At 41.4% G+C, this 23,021-nt stretch overlaps 1 protein-coding gene across 1 annotated transcript in view; it reads left to right on the forward strand.

The window, feature by feature from the left end:
* Window positions 1–23,021, forward strand: part of Sh3rf3 (SH3 domain containing ring finger 3) — a 314,216-nt gene that overhangs the window by 211,961 nt on the left and 79,234 nt on the right. Inside the window, exon 4 of the mRNA XM_055614838.1 lies at window positions 18,696–19,055. Coding sequence (XP_055470813.1) covers window positions 18,696–19,055 — 360 coding nt within the window. The remainder of the gene's footprint in view (window positions 1–18,695; window positions 19,056–23,021) is intronic.

Raw genomic sequence — 23,021 nt, forward strand, 5'->3', positions numbered from 1 at the left:
TCAACGAGCAGGCCAATCAGATTATGTCAGAGGCAGTCCCTCTTCCCATTACTATGTAACCCACTTGGACACTGAACTGCCATGGGCTACACCTGTGCAGGGGTTCCAGGTCATCTCCACAAATAGTCCTTGGTTGGAGTATGAGTCTCTGGGAAGTTCCCTGTGTTCAAATTATCTTGTTCTGTTGCTCTGCTTGTGGAGTTCCCATTCCCTCCAGCTCTTACTATTTCCCACTTCTTACATAAAATTCCATTCACTCTGCCCATCAGTTGGCCATCAGGCTCAGCATCTGCTTTGACAGTCTATACTGCAGAAGCTTTCAGAGGCCCTCTGTGGCAGGTTTCAAGGTTGTTTCCTGTTTTCTTCTGGCTTTCAGAGGCCCTCTGTAGCGGGTTCCGAGGTTGTTTCCTATTTTCGTTTTCTTCTGATGTACATCCTCTTTGCCTTTCAGGATGGGGATTGAACATTTTAGTTAGCGTCCTCTCTTTTGCTTAGTTTGTTTAGATGTACAGCTTTTAGTGGGTTTATTCTATATTGTATGTTTATATGAGTGAGTATATACCGTGAGTGTCTTTTTGCTTCTGGGTCAACTCACTCAGGATGATCCTTTCCAGGTCCCACCATTTACCTGCAAATTTCATGATTTCCTTATTTTTCATTGCTGAGTAATACTCCATTGTATAGATGTACCACAGTTTCTGCATCCATTCTTCAGTTGAGGGGCATCTGGGTTGTTTCCAGCTTCTGGCTATTACAAATAAAGCAGCTACAAACATGGTTGAACAAATGTCCTTGTTGTGTACTTGCGCCTCTTTTGGGTATATGCCTAGGAGTGGTATGGCTGGATCTTGAGGAAGCGCTATTCCTAGTTGTCTGAGAAAGCGCCAGATTGATTTCCAGAGTGGTTGTACCAGTTTACATTCCCACCAGCAGTGGAGAAGGGTTCCCCTTTCTCCACAACCTCTCCAGCATGTGTTGTCCCTTGAGATTTTCATCTTGGCCATTCTGATGGGTGTAAGGTGAAATCTCAGGGTTGTTTTGATTTGCATTTCCCTAATGGCTAATGAGGTTGAGCATTTCTTTAAGTGCTTCTCTGCCATTAGATATTCCTCTGCAGAGAATTCTCTCTTTAGCTCTGTTCCCCATTTTTTAAGTGGATTACTTGGTTTGTTGCTTTTCAGCTTGTTTAGTTCTTTATATATATTGGATATGAGTCCTCTGTCAGATAGAAGGTTGGTGATGATTCTTTCCCAATCTGTAGGCAGTTGCTTTGTTTTGATGACGGTGTCCTTTGCTTTACAGAATCTTTTCAATTTCATGAGGTCCCATTTATTGATTGTTGCTCTTAGAGTCTGTGCTGTTGGTGTTCTGTTCAGGAAGTTTTCTCCTGTACCAATGAGTTCTAGGGTATTCCCCACTTTTTTTTCTAGCCGATTTAATGTGTCTGGTTTTATGTTGAGGTCTTTGATCCACTTGGACTTCAGTTTTGTGCAGGGTGATAAGTATGGATCTATTTGCATTTTTCTACATGTAGACATCCAGTTGGACCAGCACCATTTGTTGAAGATGCTATCTTTTTTCCATTGTATGGTTTTGGCATCTTTGTCAAAAATCAGGTGTCTGTAAGTGTGTGGGTTTATTTCTGGGTCTTCTGTTCGATTCCATTGATCCACCATTCTGTTTCTATGCCAGTACCATGCAGTTTTTATAACTGTTGCTCTATAGTACAGCTTGAGATCAGGGATGGAGATACCTCCAGAAGATCTTTTATTGTAGAGGATTGTTTTAGCAATTCTCTGTTTCTTGTTATTCCATACGAAGTTGAGAATTTTTCTTTCCAGGTCTGTAAAGAATTGGCAATTTGATGGGAATTGCATTAAATCTGTAGATTGCTTTTGCTAAGATGGCCATTTTTACTATGTTAATCCTGCCAAGCCATGAGCATGGGAGATCTTTCCATCTTCTCATATCTTCCTCTAATTCTTTCTTCAGAGACTTGAAATTTTTTTCATACAAGTCTTTGACTTGCTTGGTTAGGGTTACGCCAAGGTACTTTATGTCATTTGTGGCTATTGTGAATGGTGTTGTTTCTCTAATTTCTTTCTCATCCCTTTTGTCTTTTGTATACAGGAGTGCTACTGATTTTTTTGAGTTAATTTTATATCTGGCCACTTTGCTGAAGGTGTTTATCAGCTGTAGGAGTTCCCTGGTAGAGTTTTTGGGGTCACTCAGGCATACTATCATATCATCTGCAAATAGTGATAATTTGACTTCTTCCTTTCCCATCTGTATCCCCTTGATCTCCTTCGACTGTCTTATTGCTCTAGCAAGGACTTCCAGCACTATGTTGAAGAGATATGGAGACAGTGGGCAGCCTTGTCTTGTCCCTGATTTCAGAGGGATTGCTTTAAGTTTCTCTCCGTTCAGTTTGATGTTGGCTATAGGCTTGCTGTATATCGCCTTTACTATGTTTAGATATGTGCCTTGTATCCCTGATCTCTCCAGTACTTTAAACATGAATGGATGTTGGATTTTGTCAAATGCTTTTTCAGCATCTAGGGAGATTATCATGTGGTTTTTTTCTTTCAGTTTGTTAATATGGTGGATCACATTGATGGATTTCCGTATATTGAACCACCCCTGCATACCTGGGATGAAGCCTACTTGGTCATAGTGGATAATATCTTTGATGTGTTCTTGGATCCGGTTTGCAAGTATTTTGTTAAGTATTTTTGCATCAATGTTCATAAGGGAGATTGGCCTGAAATTCTCTTTCTTTGTTGAGTCTTTGTGAGGTTTGGGTACCAAGGTGATTGTGGCTTCATAGAATGAGTTTGGTAATGTTCCTTCTGTTTCTATTTTGTGGAATAGTTTGAAGAGAATTGGAGTTAGCTCTTCTTTGAAGGTCTGGTAGAATTCTGCGCTGAAGCCATCTGGTCCTGGGCTTTTTTTGGATGGGAGACTTTTGATGACTGCTTCTATTTCTTTGGGGGATATAGGACTATTTAGTTGATTTACCTGGTCCTGATTCAGCTTTGGTGAGTCAAATCGATCAAGAAAATTGTCCATTTCATTTAGATTTTCAAATTTTGTGGCATATAGACTTTTGAAGTAAGTCCTAATGATTGTTTGGATTTCCTCAGTGTCTGTAGTTATGTCCCCCCTTTCATTTCTGATTTTATTGATTTGGGTGGTGTCTCTCTGCCTTTTAGTTAGCTTGGCTAAGGGTTTGTCGATCTTGTTGATTTTCTCAAAGAACCAGCTCTTGGTTTCATTGATTCTTTGAATTGTTTTATTTGTTTCTAATTGATTGATTTCAGCCCTGAGTTTGATTATTTCCAGCCGTCTACTCCTTTTTAGTGTGTCTGCTTCTTCTTTTTCTAGGGTTTTTAAGTGGGCCATTAAGTTGCTTGAATGAGCTGTGTCCAATTTCTTCTTGAAGGCACTTAGTGCTATGAACTTTCCTCTTAGCACTGCTTTCATTGTGTCCCACAAGTTAGGGTATGTTGTGTCTTCATTTTCATTGAGTTCTAGGAAGGCTTTAATTTCTTTCTTTATTTCTTCCCTGACCCAGCTGTCATTTAGTAACAAGTTGTTCAGTTTCCATGAGTGTGTAGGCTTTTTGCTATTTCTGTTGTTGTTGAAGTCCCGCTTTATTCCATGGTGATCAGACAGGATACAAGGGATTATTTTAGTCTTCTTGTATCTGTTGAGGCTTGCTTTGTGACCAACTATATGGTCTATTTTGGAGAAGGTTCCATGAGGTGCTGAGAAGAAGGTAAATTCTTTTGTGTTTGGGTGTAAAGTTCTGTAAATGTCTGTGAGGTCCATTTGATTCATGACCTCTGTCAGAGATATTGTTTCTTTGTTTAATTTCTGTTTTGTTGACCTGTCCTTTGTTGAGAGTGGGGTGTTGAAGTCTCCCACTATTAATGTGTGGGGATCTATATGTGGTTTAAATTTTATCAATGTTTCTTTTACAAATGTGGGTGCTCTTGTATTTGGGGCATAGATGTTCAGGATTGTGATGTCTTCCTGGTGGAATTTTCCCTTGATGAGTATGAAGTGTCCTTCCTCATCTCTTTTTATTAATTTTGGTTGAAAGTCTATTTTATCAGATATTAGAATGGCTATTCCTGCTTGTTTCTTGGGTCCATTTGCTTGGAAAGTCATCTTCCAACCTTTTACCCTCAGGTAATGTCTATCTTTGTGTCTTAGGTGTGTTTCTTGTATGCAACAGATTGCTGGGTTTTGTTTACGTATCCATTCTGTTAATCTGCGTCTTTTTACTGGAGAGTTGAGTCCATTGATGTTGAGAGAGATTAATGACCAGTGGCTGTTAGATCCTTTGATTTTGATGTTGGCTGTGTTCATAAGTTTGTGTGCTTGGTTGCTTTTTGTTTTGCTGTAGTAAGGTTAATTATTTCCTGTGTTTTCTTGACAGAAGCTAATTTTCTTGGGTTGTATTTTCCCTTCCAGTGTCTTCTGTAATGCTGGATTTGTGTGTAGGTATTGTTGAAATTTGTTTTTGTCATTGAATATCTTGTTTTCTCCGTCTATGAGGACTGAGAGTTTTGCAGGGTATAGTAGCCTGGGTTGACATCTGTGTTCTCTTAGGGTCTGCATGATATCTGTCCAGGCCCTTCTGGCTTTCATAGTTTCTGTTGAAAAGTCAGGTGTGATTCTAATGGCTTTGCCATTATATGTTACTTGGCCTTTTTCCCTTGCAGCTTTTAGTATTTTTTCTTTGTTCTGCATACTTCCTGTTTTGATTATTATGTGGCAGGAGGATTTTCTTTTCTGGTCAAATTTGTTGGGTGTTCTGTAGGCCTCATGTATCCTTATTGGCTTCTCCTTTAACTTGGGGAAATTTTCTTCAATGATTTTGTTGAAAATATTTTCTGGGCCTTGGAGAAGGGAGTCTTCTTTTTCTTCTATTCCTATTATTCTTAGGTTTTGTCTTTTCATATTGTCTTGGATTTCTTGGACGGTCTGTGTCAGGAATTTTTTGGATTTAACATTTTCTTTGACAGATACATCGATTTCTTCCATTGTATCTTCTACACCTGAGATTCTTTCTTCCATTTCTTGTATTCTGTTGGTTATGCTTACCTCTGTAGTTCCTGTTTTCTTCCCTAAATTCTTCCTCTCCATTATTTCCTCCATTTGTGTTTTCTTTAATTTTTCTAGTTCTAGCTTCAGGTCTTGAGTTGTTTTGTTTACTTCCTTCACCTGTCTGCTTGCATTTTCCTCTTTTTCTTTTAGTTCCTTCAACTCTGTCTCTTTGATTTCTTTCAGTGATTTAATTATTTCTTCTCTGAAGGCCACAAGCTGTTTGGCTGCATCTTCCCGTATTTCTTCACGGATGGCCCTAATTTGCTTGTCTTTATCTTCCTCCATTTCTTTACGGATAGCCATGATCTGTTTGGTTTTATCTTCCTCTAATTCTTTACGTATTTTATCTGTTTCCTCTATTATTCTCTTCATCAACATAGATGTAAGGTCATCTTCTTGATTTTCTATTATGCTGCATTGTTCAGGGCTGTTCGCCCCTGGATGGCTGGGTTCTGGAGATGCCATATTGCTCTGTCTTTTGTTGGTTGAGCCTTTACGCTGACCTCTACCCATTGGGCTGATTTAGGTTTTGGCTGTTAGTTTCTGTGCTTCCTGGAGTCCTGAGGTAGGGAGTATCCCCTTGGCCGGAAGATGATTTTTCCTGAAGGAGTCCTTCTCTGCTTTTTGGTTATGGTCACTGTATGGCCAGTGTTTCTCCGGAGATGCCACTGCTCACCTCAGGTTTATAGCCCTGAGTAGTAGCTGTGGTCTATGTTAGGCAGGGGGGATCTCCTCTTACCCATAAAATTTCTTAAGACAGCTGCCCCACTGCTGGGTTTCTTGTTATAAATTTAGTGTGCTGCTGCTCACTAAATTTCCATGTACAGTCCTCTTGAAGAAACTGCTGATTCCCTAGCTATGGGGTTTTCTCCCAACAGGGAAACTCAGTCTGTTATCCTGGGGCGCACAGTTCTGTCTGAGAAAGTGGGAGGTGCACTCAGCAAGTCTCTGGGCCAAAGGCTGATTGCTCTGCTCTGGACCTGGAGAATGTGCACCTAGGTTGAGTTGGCGCCTGGGGGCACTGTTCTGGTCTGGAGGCTGGGTGCCTCACTCTGGACCAGAAGCTGTGTGTCTCTGTCTGGGATGGCGGCTGTAGGCACCACTCTGGTCCAGACGCTGTGGGTGCAGCCCCCCTGAAGGATCAGGGATTCCTACAGTTTTGGCAGTCCAGCCAGGGACAACTGGCCGATCCCTGGCACAGTATCTGAGGGCTGCTGTAATGGCTCTTCGGCTCCTGCAGGTCCGAGGATGCAGCTGTGTGTCCCAGTGCCCCAGGGGAACGCAACAATGGCGGCAGAGCACAGCGCTTCTGCCTGCACTAGAGTCTGCGTGAGTCCAGGAAGTGTTTTGGTGCTGGGTGTCCTAAGCGTTAGAGCTGCTGACCCCCTCCACTGGGGGTTTCCTCCTGCCAGAGACACGCAGTCTGGTGCCCTGTTGCCCTGGTGCCCACAGTTCTATCTGAGGCGGCGAATCACGCGCGCAGGCAGGGCTCTGTGCAGGCAGGCGCCTTTGTCCCTCCCGGCTCTGGGTCCGGGCTGGCTCCTGGGGCACCCGCGGAACCCGAGTTTTTTCCAGGGGATGTCTGGGTAACCTGGGGTCGGTCCCAATTGTTTCCTGCTCCGTGGGGTTATCTCTCGACTGGGAAATCCAGTCTATGGTGTTGTGGGCCCACAGTTCAGTCTGGGACCGTGACCAGATCGCGCTGGCGGGTAGCTCTGGGCTGGCGACCAAGCGCCTGGCGGAACGGGCATCTCTTCCGCGGTTTTGCCGGGTGAGTTAAAGCTGATCGAATCCCCCACCGTGGGGTATCCTCTCACCTGAGAAACACAACCACTTGTGTTTTATGGCCACGAGTTCTGATTGCTGGTCACTGTGCCAATCCTGCTGTGCTGCTCCTCAGAATGAGAGTCCTCCCGGCGCCGCCATCTTGCCCCGCCCCCTATTTCATTAATTTTACCTCTTGATTTTTAATTATCTCTTGGTGTCTACTGTCTTCACATTCAGGTTGCTATTGTTTCCCCAAATTTTGAGTTACAATATTACATCACTGATGTTTATTCTTCCTACTTTTTACTGTAGTCAACTGAAGCTATACATTTTCCTTGTAAGAGTGCTTTTATTGCATCTCAGGGGATTTGGTATGTTTCATTTCACTTCAGGAAATGTTTGATTTTGCTCTTGGTTTCCTTTTTAATACATTAATCATCCCATAATGAGTTGTTTAATCTCCATGAGTTTGTGTACTTACTAGAGATTTGTTTGCTGTCAATTTTAAATTTTATTGCATTAGTGTCAGAGAGGATATACACTTAGTTCACAGTTCCTGAATTTACCAAGGGTCCCCCCACCCCGCCCAGTCTTTACTCTGTTTTAGAGAAGCTCTTGTGGGCTGCAGTAAGAATGTTTATTTGGAATTTAGGTGGGATACTCTGTAGATAGCTTTTAAAGCCATTTGATATGTAATTTAACTCTAATGTTTTCTCTTTATTTTTGTCCAGATGACCTGTCTATTGCAGAAAATGTAGTTTGAAATCACCTGCTATCATTTGGTTGATGTTAATCTGTGCTTTTAATTCTTTTAGTATACTTTTAATGAAATGGGCTGAACCCAGTGTTGTTTTTGTTTTGTTTATTTATTATTCTGTTTTATTTTTAAAAGGTCTATGGTTTTGCCCAGGAGCATTGTTATCCAGATAGGAAAAATTCATTTAAAGTATATAGGTGTAGTTACACAAAGATTCACATGTATTATGTGGTTTAGGTAGTAAATTGTATGATTCCATATGACTTTTTCAGGCTTTCTTACTATAATTGTGCCCTCTTCACTCATTCTTCTATATTTATCTCCCTGTTTTTCCTTCTTCCCCCTTCAGACAACTTGTGCCTTTCACCTCTCTATTGTTCCACACTCTCCTGCAATGGTCTCTTTTGACTTCCCTGGCTTCTGAAATTCTTCTTCTTGGGTTTGAGTTACTTCATGCACTATGACCTTTTTATTTTTCATTTTTTAGTCTGTTTGCACTTAACTTCAAATCTCATTATTTCCTTTTTCTTTACAGCTGAATAGTATTCCATGGAGTATTCCTACCACATTTTTATTATCTACTCATCAGCTGAGGGACACTTGTTTCCACTTCCTAGCTATTGTGAATAGAATGGCAATGACCATGGCTGAACAGTGTCTGTGGAGTGGACTGTCAAGTCTGTGCTAAGCTGTGCTATAGCTGAGTCATATGATAACCTTTTAAGACTTTAGGACTTAAGAGTTGAACTGAAGTCTTCATTCTGGTTTTGATGGGGTCTGTCAGTCTTCCATCCTACCAAGAATGAAGAAATGTTTTCCTTTCCTCACATCCTCTCCAACATTTGTTGTCACTTCTTTTGTTGAATTTAGACATTCCAACAGGGATAAGATGAAATGACAAAATAGTTTGAATTTGCATTCCCCCTAATTTTAGCTAAAGATGTTGAACACTCTAAACTATTTCCTATCCACTTTGTTTCTCATTTTGAGAACTCTCTGTTCAGATCCATAGCTGTTTCTTAACTGGGTCTCTATTCTTTGTTTTTTGTTTGTTTTGTTCTTTATATATTATAGATGTCTTTCCTCTGTTAGATGTGTGGCTGGCAAAGATTCTCTTGCCTTCTGTGGACTTCTTCACCTGACTGTTTCTAAAATGGTATAGAAGATTTTTAGTTTTAAGAAAAGCACTTATCAATTGTTGTCCTCAAATTCTAGGCCAGTGGAGCCTCATTTTAAAAGTTCTTTTTCTTCACCTACATTATGTAGAGTACTGTTTATATTTTCTTCTAGCATCTTCTGTGTTTCAGTTTTCACATTTAGGTCTTTGATCCATTTGGAGTTAGTTTCTATGCAGTGTCATAGACATGAGCTAACTTCATTCTTCTGCGCGTAGAATGCCAGTTTTCCAAGAACCTTTTGTCACAGGGTGAGGAAGAAGGTGCTCTAGGGTAGGGGTTATTAGGGCACAGCTGCTACGAAGGGGGAATGGGGAAACTGGGAGACCAACTTTAGCTAGGAAGGAGGAACAAGGACAATATAGAGGGAAATAGAGGGAGAATGGATAAATAACACTAAGGCTGTTTGAAAACACCACAAGAAATCATATTGTTTTATGTTTTCTTAAAATTACACACACACATACACACACACGTGTGCATGCATACATGTAATTTTTCTATGTCCTGTGAAGTGTCAATACTCCCCCAAACAGCAACATACTATTCAACAAAAACCCAGAACCAGACATGAAATTTTTTTTTTTTAGGTTTTAGTTAGGGGAGCCTAAGATATTTCTAAAACAATATAGACGTTTGACATTACCCTTGATTCTCTCCCAGAAATTAGAAGTAAGGCCCTATAGCAGAAGACAACACACAGTTTGGATACAGGTTGTAAAAGAACTAAGCTGGATTTGACTTGATGTCTCCTTTCTAAGGACTACTTCTCATAGTATCAAAAGTAGCTATGCAAGCTGCCAATGAAGAAAAACAAAACAAAATAAATCAGTAGTCCTACCCAGATCTAATGCTTTCAGGCTACAACAATGACCAGAATAGTAAGATATCCTAATAGGCACAATAGTGGCACTTATATCCGGGGAGTAAGCAGAAGCTACCCAACTGGACTTAAGGCCTATTCAATAGAAGGGAATAGACAACTGCCTGTTGCTGGTGTAGCCAAAGGCCCTAGAGTAAAACCTGCTGCTTCCAATTTCCTAAACTAGAATAATGTTTGACTGCATTTTAAACACTTAGCAGACCCAGATGTCAAAAACCTTCTTCTGCTACAAATGGAAGCCATTACATAAATGCACAGCCTGTCACACCCTTACCATGGAGTGCGCAGTTCTAACTGATACATCTACAATACAAGTCAGGAAGGAAAAATACTAGAAGAGCCAGAGAACCAGGGTATATGCTGTGAAATAGCATCTCTGTATAAAGCAGGAACGCATCAGTTATGAAATCTGGACAATATGGTTACCTAAACAAGACCTACAAAAAAAAAAAAAAAAAAAAAAAAAAGACGCCACCAGTTGACATGCCAAAGTGGATGTGAGGAATCTCACAAAGCCCGCCTCCCCGATGAAGAACTCAAGCAGTGAATGGCTTGTGAGAGAATTGGCGACCTCCAGGAACAAGCCCTGATAATGCTATCTATTTCCTAGTGCTAACTGAAGGGACTCAGCCGGTTGCATTTATAAAAAATTACATATATATATATATATATATATATATATATATAACAATAATGAAGTCATAGCATTTGGAGTTGGGATGATATGGAAAAAGGAGAGGGAAAAGGATGTAAACAAGGAACTTCTGTATGAAATTCTCTTAAAGTTATTAAGAAAAAGAGAACAAACAACCCATGTAAAAATTGAGCCATGGAACTAAACAATTTTCAGAAGTTGAAATACAATGTCTGAGAAACATTTTTTTAAATGCTCATCCTTAGACAAGTGGGCAATGCAAATTAAAAGTACTTTGAGATTTCATCTTCCTATGGTAAGAATGGCTAAGATTCAAACAAACAAACAAACAAACAAAACAAGGATAAATGCTGGCATAGGTGTGAGGAAAGGGGAACACTTTTGAGAGAAAGGGTAAACTTGTGTGGTTACTATGGAAATCAGTGTGGTAGTTTATAAAAAAAGCTAGAAATAGATGCATGAAATAATCCAGCTAAACAATTCTTGGGGAAAGTACTCCAGATCTTATTCTAGAAATAGTTGCTCATGTTCATTGCTATTCTCTTCACAATAGCCAGAAAATGGAAACACTAGGTGGCCATCATCTGATAAACAATTTCTTGTTTTATACAACCTATCAAAGTTAAATCAAGATAAAATAAACAATTTCAGCAGACCCAAAAACTTCTACTACAAAAGAAACAGAATCTTCCAACCAAAAAAAAAAAAAAGCCCCTAGGCCAGATGGAGTCAGTGAAGAATTCTACTAGACTGTCAAAGAACTACCAAGAGCATTCATCAAATTCTGCAAAATTATGAAGCCACTACACCCTAATACCAAAACTAAACTAAACAAAGAATCAACAACAAAAGAAAATTACAGAGCAATATCCCTTATAAAGAAAAATGCAAAAGTTCTCAATAAAACACTTAGAAACTGAATTCAAGAAAATATCAAAAAGAATTATCCATCATGATCAAGTTGACTTCATCCCACAGATGTAAGGATGGTTCAACATATGTAAATCAATAAACAACCCACCACATAAACATACTGAAAGGAAAAAAACCCAACAGGATCATTTTATTAAATACAGAAAAAGGCCTTTGACAAAACCCAACCCAACATCCTGTCATGAGTAAAAAAGTAAATTAGTTAATTTAAAAGGCCCTGAAAAGTCTAGTGATACAAGGGACATACTCAACATAATGAAGCCAGTTTACAGCAAGCCAGTGGCCAATATTATGCTAAATGGAAAGAAAGTAAAAGCATTTCCACCAAAATCAGTTATGAAATCTGAACAATATGGTTACCTAAACAAGACCTAAAAAAAAAAAAATGGCACCACCAGTTGACATGCCAAAGTGGATGTGAGGACTCTCACAAGGAACAAAACAGGTTGTCCACTTGCTCCATACCTGCTCAATATAGGTGTTAGCTACAGTGTTAGCTAAAGCAGTGCGACAATTGAAGGAGATCAAGGAGATTCAAATAGAAAAGGAATCTGCAGATGGTATGATTTTATATGTAAAAGACCCCAAATACTCTACAGGAAACTTCTACAGTTAAAGAATACCCACAGTAAAGTAGCAGGATACAAAATGAACCACACAAACATCAGTAGCCTTCTATGTGCAGATTACAAATATACTGAGAAAGAAATCAGGGAAACTACACTTTTCACATTAGCCTAAAAAGACTTATATAATAAAAACTTTAAGACATTTAGGTGAAAAAAAACCCTAAAGAGAAGTAGGATTAATATTATAAAAATGGCCATCCTAATATTGAATGGCAAAGAAACACTTAAAGAAATGCTCAACCTCATTAGCCATCAGGGAAATGCAAATCAAAACGACCCTGAGATTTCACCTTACACCCATCAGAATGGCCAAGATCAAAAACTCAAGTGACAACACATGCTGGAGAGGTTGTGGAGAAAGGGGAACCCTCCTCCATTGCTGGTGGGAATGTAAACTGGTACAACCACTCTGGAAATCTATCTGGCGCTTTCTCAGACAATTAGGAATAATGCTTCCTCAAGACCCAGCTATACCACTGCTAGGTATATACCCAAACTTTGCTCAAGTACACAAAAGGGATATTTGCTCAACCATGTTTATAGCAGCTTTATTTGTCATACCCAGAACCTGGAAACAACCCAGATGTCCATCAACGGAGGAATGGGTACAGAAATTGTGATATTTTTACACAATGGAATACTACTCAGCAATCAAAAAGGAGGAAATCATGAAATTTGCAGGCAAATGGTGGGATCTAAAAAAGATCATTCTGAGTGAAATATCCTAGAAGGAGAAAGACAAACACGGTATATACTCACTTATATAGACCTATAAGATATGACAAACATAATGAAATCTATACACCTAAAAAGATTATCAAGAGAGAGGACATGGGGTAAGATGATCAATCCTTGTTTAGAAAGACAGATGGGATGTGCATTGAACATATGACAGGAGTCTACTGAGTGCATTTGAAAGACTCTAACTAGCAGTGTTTTCAAAGCAGATACAAAGACTCATGACCAAACCCTTGGCAGAGTGCAGGGAATCATATGAAAGAAGGGGAGTTGGTATGATGGGGAAAGGATAGGAGCTCTACAAGGACCAAATATATCTGGGCACAGGGTCTTTTCAGAGACTGACATTCAACCAAGGACCATGTATGGATATAACCTAGAACCTCTGCTCAGATGTAGCCTGTGGTAGCTCAGTAACCAACTGGTTTCCCATAGTGAGGGGAACAAGGACTATTTCTAACAGGAACTCAATGACTGGCTCTTTGACCTCCCCACCCGCCAAGGGAGGAGCAGTCCTATTAGGCCACAGAGGAGGACTTTACAGCCAGTCCTGAAGATACCTGATAAAACAGGATCAGATGAATGCGGGGGAGGTCCCCCCCATCAGTGGACTTGGAAAGGGGCAGGGAGGAGATGAGGGAGGGAGGAAGGGAATGAGGGAGCGGGACACGGCTGGGATACAGAGTTAATAATTTGTAACTGATAAGAAAAAAATAAAATTTAATTTTAAAAAATGGCCATCCTAAAAAAAAAAAATGGCCATCCTACCAAAAGTAATCTACAGATTCAGCAAAATTCCCATCAGAATTGCAGCACAGTTCTTAATAGAAATCGAAAAAGAATCTTCAACTGCATATGAAAACATAAAAACTCAGGATAGCTAAATCAATCCTAAAAAAAGAAAAACTGCTGGAGTTACCACCCTCTTAGATTTTAGGTTGTATTTCAGAGCTGTGGTAATAAAAACAGCATGATATTTGCAGAAATCACATGTGTTGCTCAATTGAATAGAATTGAAGGCCTAGATACAACTCTACACACCTGTAAACACATTATATTTTGACAAAGAAGCCATAGATACACAGTGGATAAAAAGCATCATCTTCCACAAATGTTGCTGGTTAAATTGGATGGCTGCATGTAGAAGAATGTAAATAAATTCACATTTATTACCTTGCATAAAACTTAATTCCAAATGGATCAAGTACCTCAGTGTAAGGTCAGACACACTGACCTGATAGGGAAAATGGGGAATTGTGTTGAACTCATTGGACAGGGAAAAGACTTTCAGAAAAGGACCTCAATAGCACAGGCACTATGACTAACAGTCCCTAAATGGCACTTCATGAAGATAAAAAGCTTCTATAAGGCAAAGGATACCATCATTTGAAAAAAACAGCAGCCTACAAGATGAAAAACAGGTATCAAGTATATATCTAATAGAGGATATGTGTATAAAAATATAAAGAACCAAAACAAGTTAAAAATCAAGAAAACAAACAACCGAATTAAAAAAAAAAAAAAGAACTGAACAGAGAGTTCTCAAAAGGCAAAACACAAATGGCCAAGAAACACTTAAAGAAATATTCAACATCCTTATCTAGGAGGGAAATTAAAATTAAAAGTACTATAAGATTTTGTCTTGCCCCAGTCAGAATGGCCAAGGGTAATAAAACAAATGACAGTATATGTTGGTAAGGTTGAAGGGAAAGGAGAACTTTTATTCATTGTTAGTATGAGTACAAACTGGCATGCCACTATGGAAATCAGTGTGTAAGTTCTTCAGAAAGCTGAGAATTGATCTATCTCAGGATTCAGCTATACCACTATTGAAAATATACCCAAGGACACTACGTCTTTCTACGGAGATGCATGCTTACCCATGTTCATTGTTGCTCTATTCATACGAGCCAGAAATTGGAAACAGTCCATCAACTGAATAGATGATGAAAATACTTACTCACTTACACAATGGAATGTTATTCGGCTGTTAGAAAAAATACAATTATGAAATTTGCGGGTAAATGGACAGAACTAAAAACAATCATCATGGGTTAGGTAACCCAAACCCAGAAAAACAAACTTTGCATATTATGTCTTGTGGACTTTAGCTTTTAAGCTAGATATGCGTGTTTCAACACAAATACCACAGAAGTTAACTAGATAAAAATGGACCAAGGGGAGGAGGTCATCTTCTAGGGAAGGGAAAATAAGAGTAAGGATTTATGAAGAGATAAAAAGGTAACTAGAATAGGAGGGTTAAATGAGGAGGGAGATGGGAAGTCAGTGTAACAAAAGAAATACAGGGAGGTACAACTAACACTAAAAATGTTTTGAAACCAATGGTACGGTAGAAGGTTCCAAAATATATGCATGCATGGAAATAGTGAAATGAAGTTTTCATATGTGTAGCCCCGTCTAGATTTTACATCACCAAGTATGACAACCAGTGCCAGAATAGCCTGCATCGTGTTCCTTCATTGAACCCTTTAAACATAACAGGCTATTTGTTGCTCTTCATGACCTGATGGCAAAACCCTATTGCTAAAGACCCAACTTAGTTATGGAATTGAACATAGAAACGATGAACTGGTTTACACTAAAAGTTTCACCCCCCACTGACTAGTTTTCATGGTTCTGGAAGGTACTGAATGCTACTAGAGGAGAAACAGAATAATCGATTTCATGCAGTCACAAACCCTGTGACCCACAACAGTGACCTGCCTGCAAGATATTCTTATGCAACAGTGGCACAAATGTCATGGGAGTAACTAAGCACTTTTTATTGGATTTATAGCTCACTCCATTATATGGAACCCATAAATGACATTGGTAAAGTGTTCAAGAACCTATCCAGTCCAGTCTAACAGACTAGATAGGTCATAGGCCTAGGGAAAAATATGCTATTATTCTGCTAAATTAACATAGCAATGTAGTGACTTCTAATGATGCATTAATATACCCAATAGAGCAGAGCATTGCTCAGCTCCCATCGGAGAAGCTTCTTTTTGCAGTGGATGGTAATTAACAAAGAGAGCTACAATTACTCAATGTGAAGAGAATGAGAGACTTTAAAATAAACCAATATGGGATATCTTTAACAGAGTGCTTACAAGGCTCAGAGGTTCACATGAAAGAGGAGTAAGATATGAGTCAAAGGTAGTAGATGACTCCAAACAGCATCTTACAGACACAACAGGGCTCATATTCATATGGACTTACAAAGACTGTGATAGCACACACAAGAGCTGCACAGGTTCAAAGCTGACAAAATCCCATCACTGAGGAAGGGACTTAGATACATAGTGACACCTTTAACCAAGAAGCTATTTGCACTTGCTACATTCTCAGAAAGAAAAAAATCAGTTTCCTCCAGTGGTGTGGCACTTGCCTCACACTCCAAGGTAGGACCCAGGAGTACTGGTGAATACAACATGGATTACATGTTCTTGGTGGTGGTGGGCGCACACACACATTTTTGTTTGTTTTGGTATTTTTCATCTTACTGGTTTTTATTGTTTTCTCTGTTTGGGGGGTATTGAGAGAGAAATAATGTGAAGTTGGGTGGGTAGGAAGATGGGGAGGATCTGGAAAGAGTTGGAGGGGAATTGTATGAGCAAAATATAGTATATACATTTTTAAATAAAAAATTTGAAAAATAAAATTATTAAATTCTCGGGTATATATGTGGAGATGAAAGTAGTCACTCTGAGTGACATAATCTAGACCCGGAAGGCAAACTACATTTTCTCTCATTTATGGATTTTCAGATTTGTGTGTATCACTTAGAAGTCAGGAAATAATTAAGGGGCCATGAGAGGAAGAACACTTTAGTGGAAGGAATATAAATTGCAGTGGTGTAGAGGTTAGAGGGGAATAATGGAGTAGGAAGAGTTAAACAAGTGGGGCGTTGAGGAGGAAATATGGAGAGTGATACATAATATTAAAGACATTTTGAAACTGTCATGTAGAACCTACTACTGTAGAAGATTTCTAAAATGTATGCATATACACATAAATATATTTAAATGGAGTTACCCTATATTATGAAAACAATCCCCTACTAGACACCAAGAGCTAAAAATTACAAAACCCAGCCCCAGGAGTGGACTACTTCTTTTGGAGTTGTCCAGTGAGGTCTCATCAAGCCCCAAACATTACTGACTATTGCCAGTGTTGTTGATTGTCCTCCAGAACTCACCAGTAACACCACATTGCTGAAGGCATCACCTACTAGAGTCATAGAACACAGAGAAGTCAAACTGGAACATCGGGATAACATTTACAGTGGTTGAAGGTATTATGCATTTTACCAGATGAATGAAATGATCCTCAGTCTTACCCAGCTGTAAGCTAGGGAAGGCATGCTTATTGGTGTGATAATCATGAATGTTATGGGAGTAACCTACCGCTTTCTGATTGGATATGAAGTCCATTGAAAGGCATACCTGCTGCTGTTATCTGGGCTAAGAACAGAAGAACCTACTTATATTGCTTTTATAACAGACATAGTATTAAATCAACTCCTAATGATGCATTGTTTACCTGTATATTAGTGTATCTCTCAGCCCTCATCAGAAAAGCTTCCTTTTGTAGTAGATGGCGATTAACACAGAACCTCACAACTGGTGCACATGAGAGACTGAGATTTCTTAGCTCAAAATGAGCTATATACATGGCATCCACCCCTCCTCAGCTCAGGGACCATTGGAGAAGATGGAATGAAAAAACTTGTAAAAGCCAGAGGGGTGGATGACTAGAAGAAAACAGTTTTCAGACACAACAGAGTACTTAAACATTTGGTTTGACAGCACACACAATACCTGCGCAAACTCAAGCCAGACAAAATCCCAGCATGGAGAGGGAAGGTAGTCATGAAGTCTTACCCTGAGCTATGGAGCTATTGGCAATTAATAGCTGCTGGGAGAGGGAGAGTCAGTCTTCTTAAAGGTCTGACCCTCCATAGGTTGGCTATGGTCCAGTGGAAGGCCACATATCTGAAGTATATGGGCGACAAAAATTTGTGCTTGATGTTTTGTTTTGTTTTGTTTTGTTTTGTTTTTTTTAAGAGGGACACAAAGTTAGGAGTTGAATCTGGGAAGAGTTAGAGGAGATGGGTAAATATGATCAAATACATTGTATTCTCAAGGTACTAATAAAAATGAGGAAATGGGTTGCTGAGGTAGCTTAGTGATTAAAAGAACTTGCTGCTCTTGTGGAGGACCTGAATTCAGTTCCCAGCACCCAGCTCGGTTCTACGCTACACCCCGCATATAACTCCATCTTCAGGTGACCTGATTCCCTCTTCTGGCCTCAGAGGGCATTTCCATGTATGTAGCATACCCTACAACACACACACACACACACACACACACACACACACACACACACACTTTTAAAAATCAAAATTTTAAAGCAGAAAACACAAAACAAAAATAATGCAGGAGATTAGATACTATCTCAGATCTGCCAAGTGAGAGCCAGCCAGCATCTTCAGAAAATTCTGGGCATTTTGAGGCATTCTGCCAGAGAAAGTGACTTAAAGTAAGTCTTTGCTCACTGTGTCTTCCTAGCCTAGATAGACAAGCAGGTATTCAGTCAGTGTAACATCCCTCTGTCTCCCTGGCCCTCATGTGACAGGTTGATGAGCCCCTCCAAGACGCCAGGTCACGTGTGTCTCAAAATGCCCAGAATTTTCCAAAGATGCTGGCTTCCTTGGCCTTCTGTTCCTCTCCAAAAAGCTGTACACTGTGCCAAGAAATGCCAAGCCACTGAGAAAGATTAGGGATCAAGGTAGCAGCCCTAGAAATCCATCTGTCTTCTGTGCCTTTGAGTGAACCCTGGAAACCTTTTCAAGGAAACTCATGGCAAGCATTTTAGTTTATTATACAAACTCATGGTGGAAGCCACAGATGAGAGATCTGACCTTGTAAACACATTATTTTCTAAGTGAGAATTCAGGCCCAGGCTGAGAGGCTGAGGGGAGGGTGCAGGGCAGCTGACATTTATGTAGTGAAGTTTCTTCTCCATTTTTTTCACCTAGCTCAACGACTCTGCCAAGCAACTCATTGAGATGGACAAGCTGTTCCCTGCCGCGGCCACTGCATACAACTACGATGCCCTCTTATCCTCTGACCCTGGCACAGCAGCCACTGTGGCCCCAGGTCCCACCCTAAGTAGCTCTGGGGCAGTCAGTGCCTTTCAACGACGTGTGGACAGCAAGAAGAATGCCAAGAAGCGCCATTCCTTCACTGCGCTCAGTGTGACGCACAAATCCTCCCAGTCTGCCAGCCACAGGCACTCCATGGAAATCAGTGCTCCAGTGCTGATCAGCTCCAGTGACCCACGCGCTGCAGCCAGGATTGGGGAGCTTGCCCATCTGTCCTGCACCGTACCCACCCAGGTAATTCCCAGAGCCCACAGCCAGTGGGTCCTGTTCCCAGGGGTCCTGTTCTACCTCCATGCCTAGTACCCTGGATTCCTAAACTATTGTAAGGGAAACCACACCAGAACTGATGTGGGTGGCTAGAGCCTCCTCCTTTGGGCAACCACTTGGCATCAAGAGCCTTGTAAACATACACCTTTGCCTCCATGTGTGATGTGATGGCCAGTGGTTCCAGGATACAGTGCTGGAGCCGCATTGAGTCATCTTGGAAATTCTTCACTTGCTGACACTCAGTATCTCTGTCCAGGAAGAGTCTTGGGGAGGGGGAACATTTTGAGCAACTATGTGAAGTTCCTTTCAGCAGAGAAAGGGCAAGAGCTAAGAAGCAGCGTTAGCTACACTGCTTAGTCCTTTGCTGCTGTTGTTTCTATAGATCCTTCCAGTTCCACCTTCTAGTTCCACTAGTCTGTAGACTTGAGTAACCACAGTAAGATGCTTAAAGAATATAGAGCAGTAGGACCCGAAACTCCAGGAAACCTGGCAATCTAGAGAAGTTTCTCCTTTATGAATGCCAGGAAGGGAGGAGGGCGGCTCTCCTGCACCATTAAATTTCCACTGAGACCAAGGAGAAGAGAAAGCGCTTCCTGGGGTGTGGGCCACTGTTCTCCAAGTTCAGCATACACGAGGACAGGGTGCCTGTGCACAGTCCGAGTGGGGAGGGCCAGTTATTGCCCACTCCGCACCTTCTTACCCAAGCTCCATCTGTGAGCCCTGCTTTACTTTTTCTCCAGGGCCACCTCTGATTGTCACGGGCGTGCTTCAGAGGGATGGCCAGTATATGGCTAAACTGGGGAAGGAACCAATAAGAAAAAGGCTTTATTTTTCAAAATTCCCGTTGACTTGAGCAATGGCTTAGCAGTTAAGAGCATGTATTACTCTTACACAGGGCCCAGTTTCAATTCCCAGCACCCACATGATGGCTCACAACCGTCTGTAACTCCAGTTCCGGGAATCCGGTGCTCTTTTCTGACCTCCACAGCTATCAGATGCACACATGTGTATAAACATATATGAAAGCAAAACAATCCAATACAGGAAATGAGATAAATACATCTATTTTTTGAGGCAGTTTTACTGTGTAGCTCTGGCTAGCCTGGAACTCATAATGTAGTCCAGGCTGGTTTTGAACTCATAGAACTTCTACCTACCTCTCCTGCGTAAGTTAACGATGTAAGCTATCACAGCCAGCCTGAAATAGATCTTAACAAACAAGATTAAAAGACTGAACTTACAGAGAATTATAGTTTTGTTAGCTATGGAACATGAGCTTAATACTGCAGCTGCACATATGCCCATCCTTGCACAGACATCAACGTCATTTGCTTACAAACATAACCTGTGCGCATGACACAAACACCCCTACAGAGTGTCATAGACTTTACCAGCACAAACCAATGTTGGTTTCATGGCACATGCAGGCACTGTGGTGTCTGGAGCGTTCCTCACCCATGTCTTACATGTTCCTCTGCCCCCACCCATTTTTCTCAGGGAACACTCCTTAGGCCTTGTTCTGGTTTGCTCTCTGATGCTCCCTGATTAAAAGCAACTTGAGGAAAGAAACAGGTTTTTTAGCTTGTGCTTCCAAAGGGAAATCAGGGCAGAAACACAAGCAGGAACTGAAGCAGATACCATGCAGGAATATTGCTTTCTGGCTCGCTCACTCACAGTCTCTCCAACTCGTTCCCTAGTTCATGATCAGCCATCTTATATAGCCCAGGCCCATCCCCCTACAGATGGTGTTGCCCTCAGTGGGCCAGGTCCTCCCACATCAATCATCAGTTAAGACAACCTCTTATAGACACAGCTACAAGACAATCTGATCCAGGCAATTTTTCAACTGACAGTCCCTCTTCCCAGGTGATTCTGGATGGTATCAAATTGACAATTAAAATTAATTAAAAAGAAGAAACACAGGACTGTTGGTACATTTTCTGTAAGAGGTGGCGTTACTTGGCCTGACCCTTGGCCCCACCTTCCTTCATGGACTAATCTCTTCACAAATGCCCTATTTCTATGAGGGGCAGAGGAACTGACAGCAACCATCCCTGTTCCCACAAACAATTATGTGCCAATCCAGACATTGTGAGTAGGGGAGAAGGACAGCTTGAAGCCTCAGGCTCTGCAGCCCACAGTAAGCAGCTCTACTTCTGGCCCAGGAAGTGACTCACAGCAGGCAAGCTTTTCTCCCCTGGCAACCCACCATGCTTATTCAGGCTGTAACTCAGACCCCTTAGTTGTCTGATGAGTTCTTGGACCCTGAGGAGGATGGAGGAGGGAGAGGACAGGGTTGTCATCTGGGATCCACACAGGTATGTGTGACCCTCTCCTCTAGGACATTGTCATGGGCTGTTAGGTTCGGAAGTTCTTTGGAATCATGGTTTCTTCACAAAAGATATGTATTATTGATGCTGGTGAATTCTGAACCCACTGACCACTGGACTGTATTCCACAGGACAGTCCATACAGGTGTCTCCTATAGAAACAAAATCAGCTAGCATGGGCCCTACTTGCTGAACACTGTTAAATTCTGCTAAAAGCTAGGTTGGCTTCAGGAAGGGTGCTGATGGGAACACATCCTCTAGGTCTCAGTGCTATAAGATAAAGCTGGATCGAGACATCCTTCTGTCAGAGTAGGCAGCTCAGAGTAGGCAGCTGGAACTGGCTCTGTTGCTGGTTAGGTGACCTCATCCTGAAGTCCTGTAGTAGATGTGATGTAATGCAAGCCTGATCCACACTTGCTCAGAGCATCTGTGGTGGCTAATGGTGGTCTGGCTTGCTCTCTGTTACCTTAAGATGAAAGGAAGCATGAGGACTGTGGTTTCTGCAGAAAGGACTGAAGAAAGCCCAACAGGAGCCCCCTTGCTTCTGAGACAGAATGTTGAGCACTGTGAAGCCTGAAGCTATCTCTGTAGTCTTCCTCCAAGCGGTTGGGCCATGTCTGTGGATTGTTTCTCCATTTGTGTTTGGACCCCCTGTCTTCCTTGTCATCTCCCCTTCCTTTGCTGTGCAGGTTTCCTTACCACTAAGGGGAACCACAATGACCACCCTTCCCCATCACTGTACCTTGGGCACTGTGCGGTGGAGGGAGGGCCAGGGTAGAAGAACAGCCTCCTCTCTGGCTGTCTCCTTTGGAGAGCTGCTGAGCCTGTACAACCCTACTGAGCAGACCCTGGGGAAATGCCTAGGCTCATCTCTAGGAATCTCAGTTTCCTATTGGGTGGCATGTTCTGGTTTGCTCTCTGATGCTCCCTATTAAAAGCAACACTGAATGTGCAAGAGCGGACCTGCTGCTGGGGACCCGAGGGTCAGGCACAAGCCCCCCATGTGGGCTAGTTATTCCCAAGGCATGGGAGCTGCACTGACTTCAGTTCACCTGCTTCCTGATTCTGTGATTACGTGTTATGCTGGGCCCTGGAGCTCCTGAAAGGAAGCAGTTATAGATAAGGGTATAACGGAACCAGGATCACCTGCTATTGCTCTTCTACTATAAAGCCAAGCCAGGTTGCTTAACATCGTGTAAACCATCAAGCCCTTTCAGCAATGAGATAACCAGGCCAGGCTGTTGCTCTACTCCTGCCTCACCAGAGGCATCTAAAGACCTCCCCTGGAGGCCACTTGGGGGCAGTTAGCTCATTGTCATGTGGGATGGAGAAAATTCAGATGCCAGTTCCTGCTGAAAAGCACCAGCCCCCAGCATTTTAGTTTTCTGCTTCTCTTTCTCTGACATGTTTTCTTGGGTAGCTCAGGTTAGCTTCATGCTTTCTGTGTAGCTCAGGCTGATCTTAAACTCCTGATCCTCTTACTTCTGTCTCTTAGGTGCTGAGATTATAGGCATATGCCACCAACTGTAGCCTGTGGCCAGAATTTCTGGAAATAATTTATTGGGATTCAGCCTGAGTAACTCAGAGACCCCTCCCCTACCAG

Source organism: Psammomys obesus, unplaced genomic scaffold, assembly GCF_907164565.1.
Source record: "Psammomys obesus unplaced genomic scaffold, mPsaObe1.curated_primary_1811, whole genome shotgun sequence".
NCBI classification, from domain to species: Eukaryota; Metazoa; Chordata; class Mammalia; order Rodentia; family Muridae; genus Psammomys; species Psammomys obesus.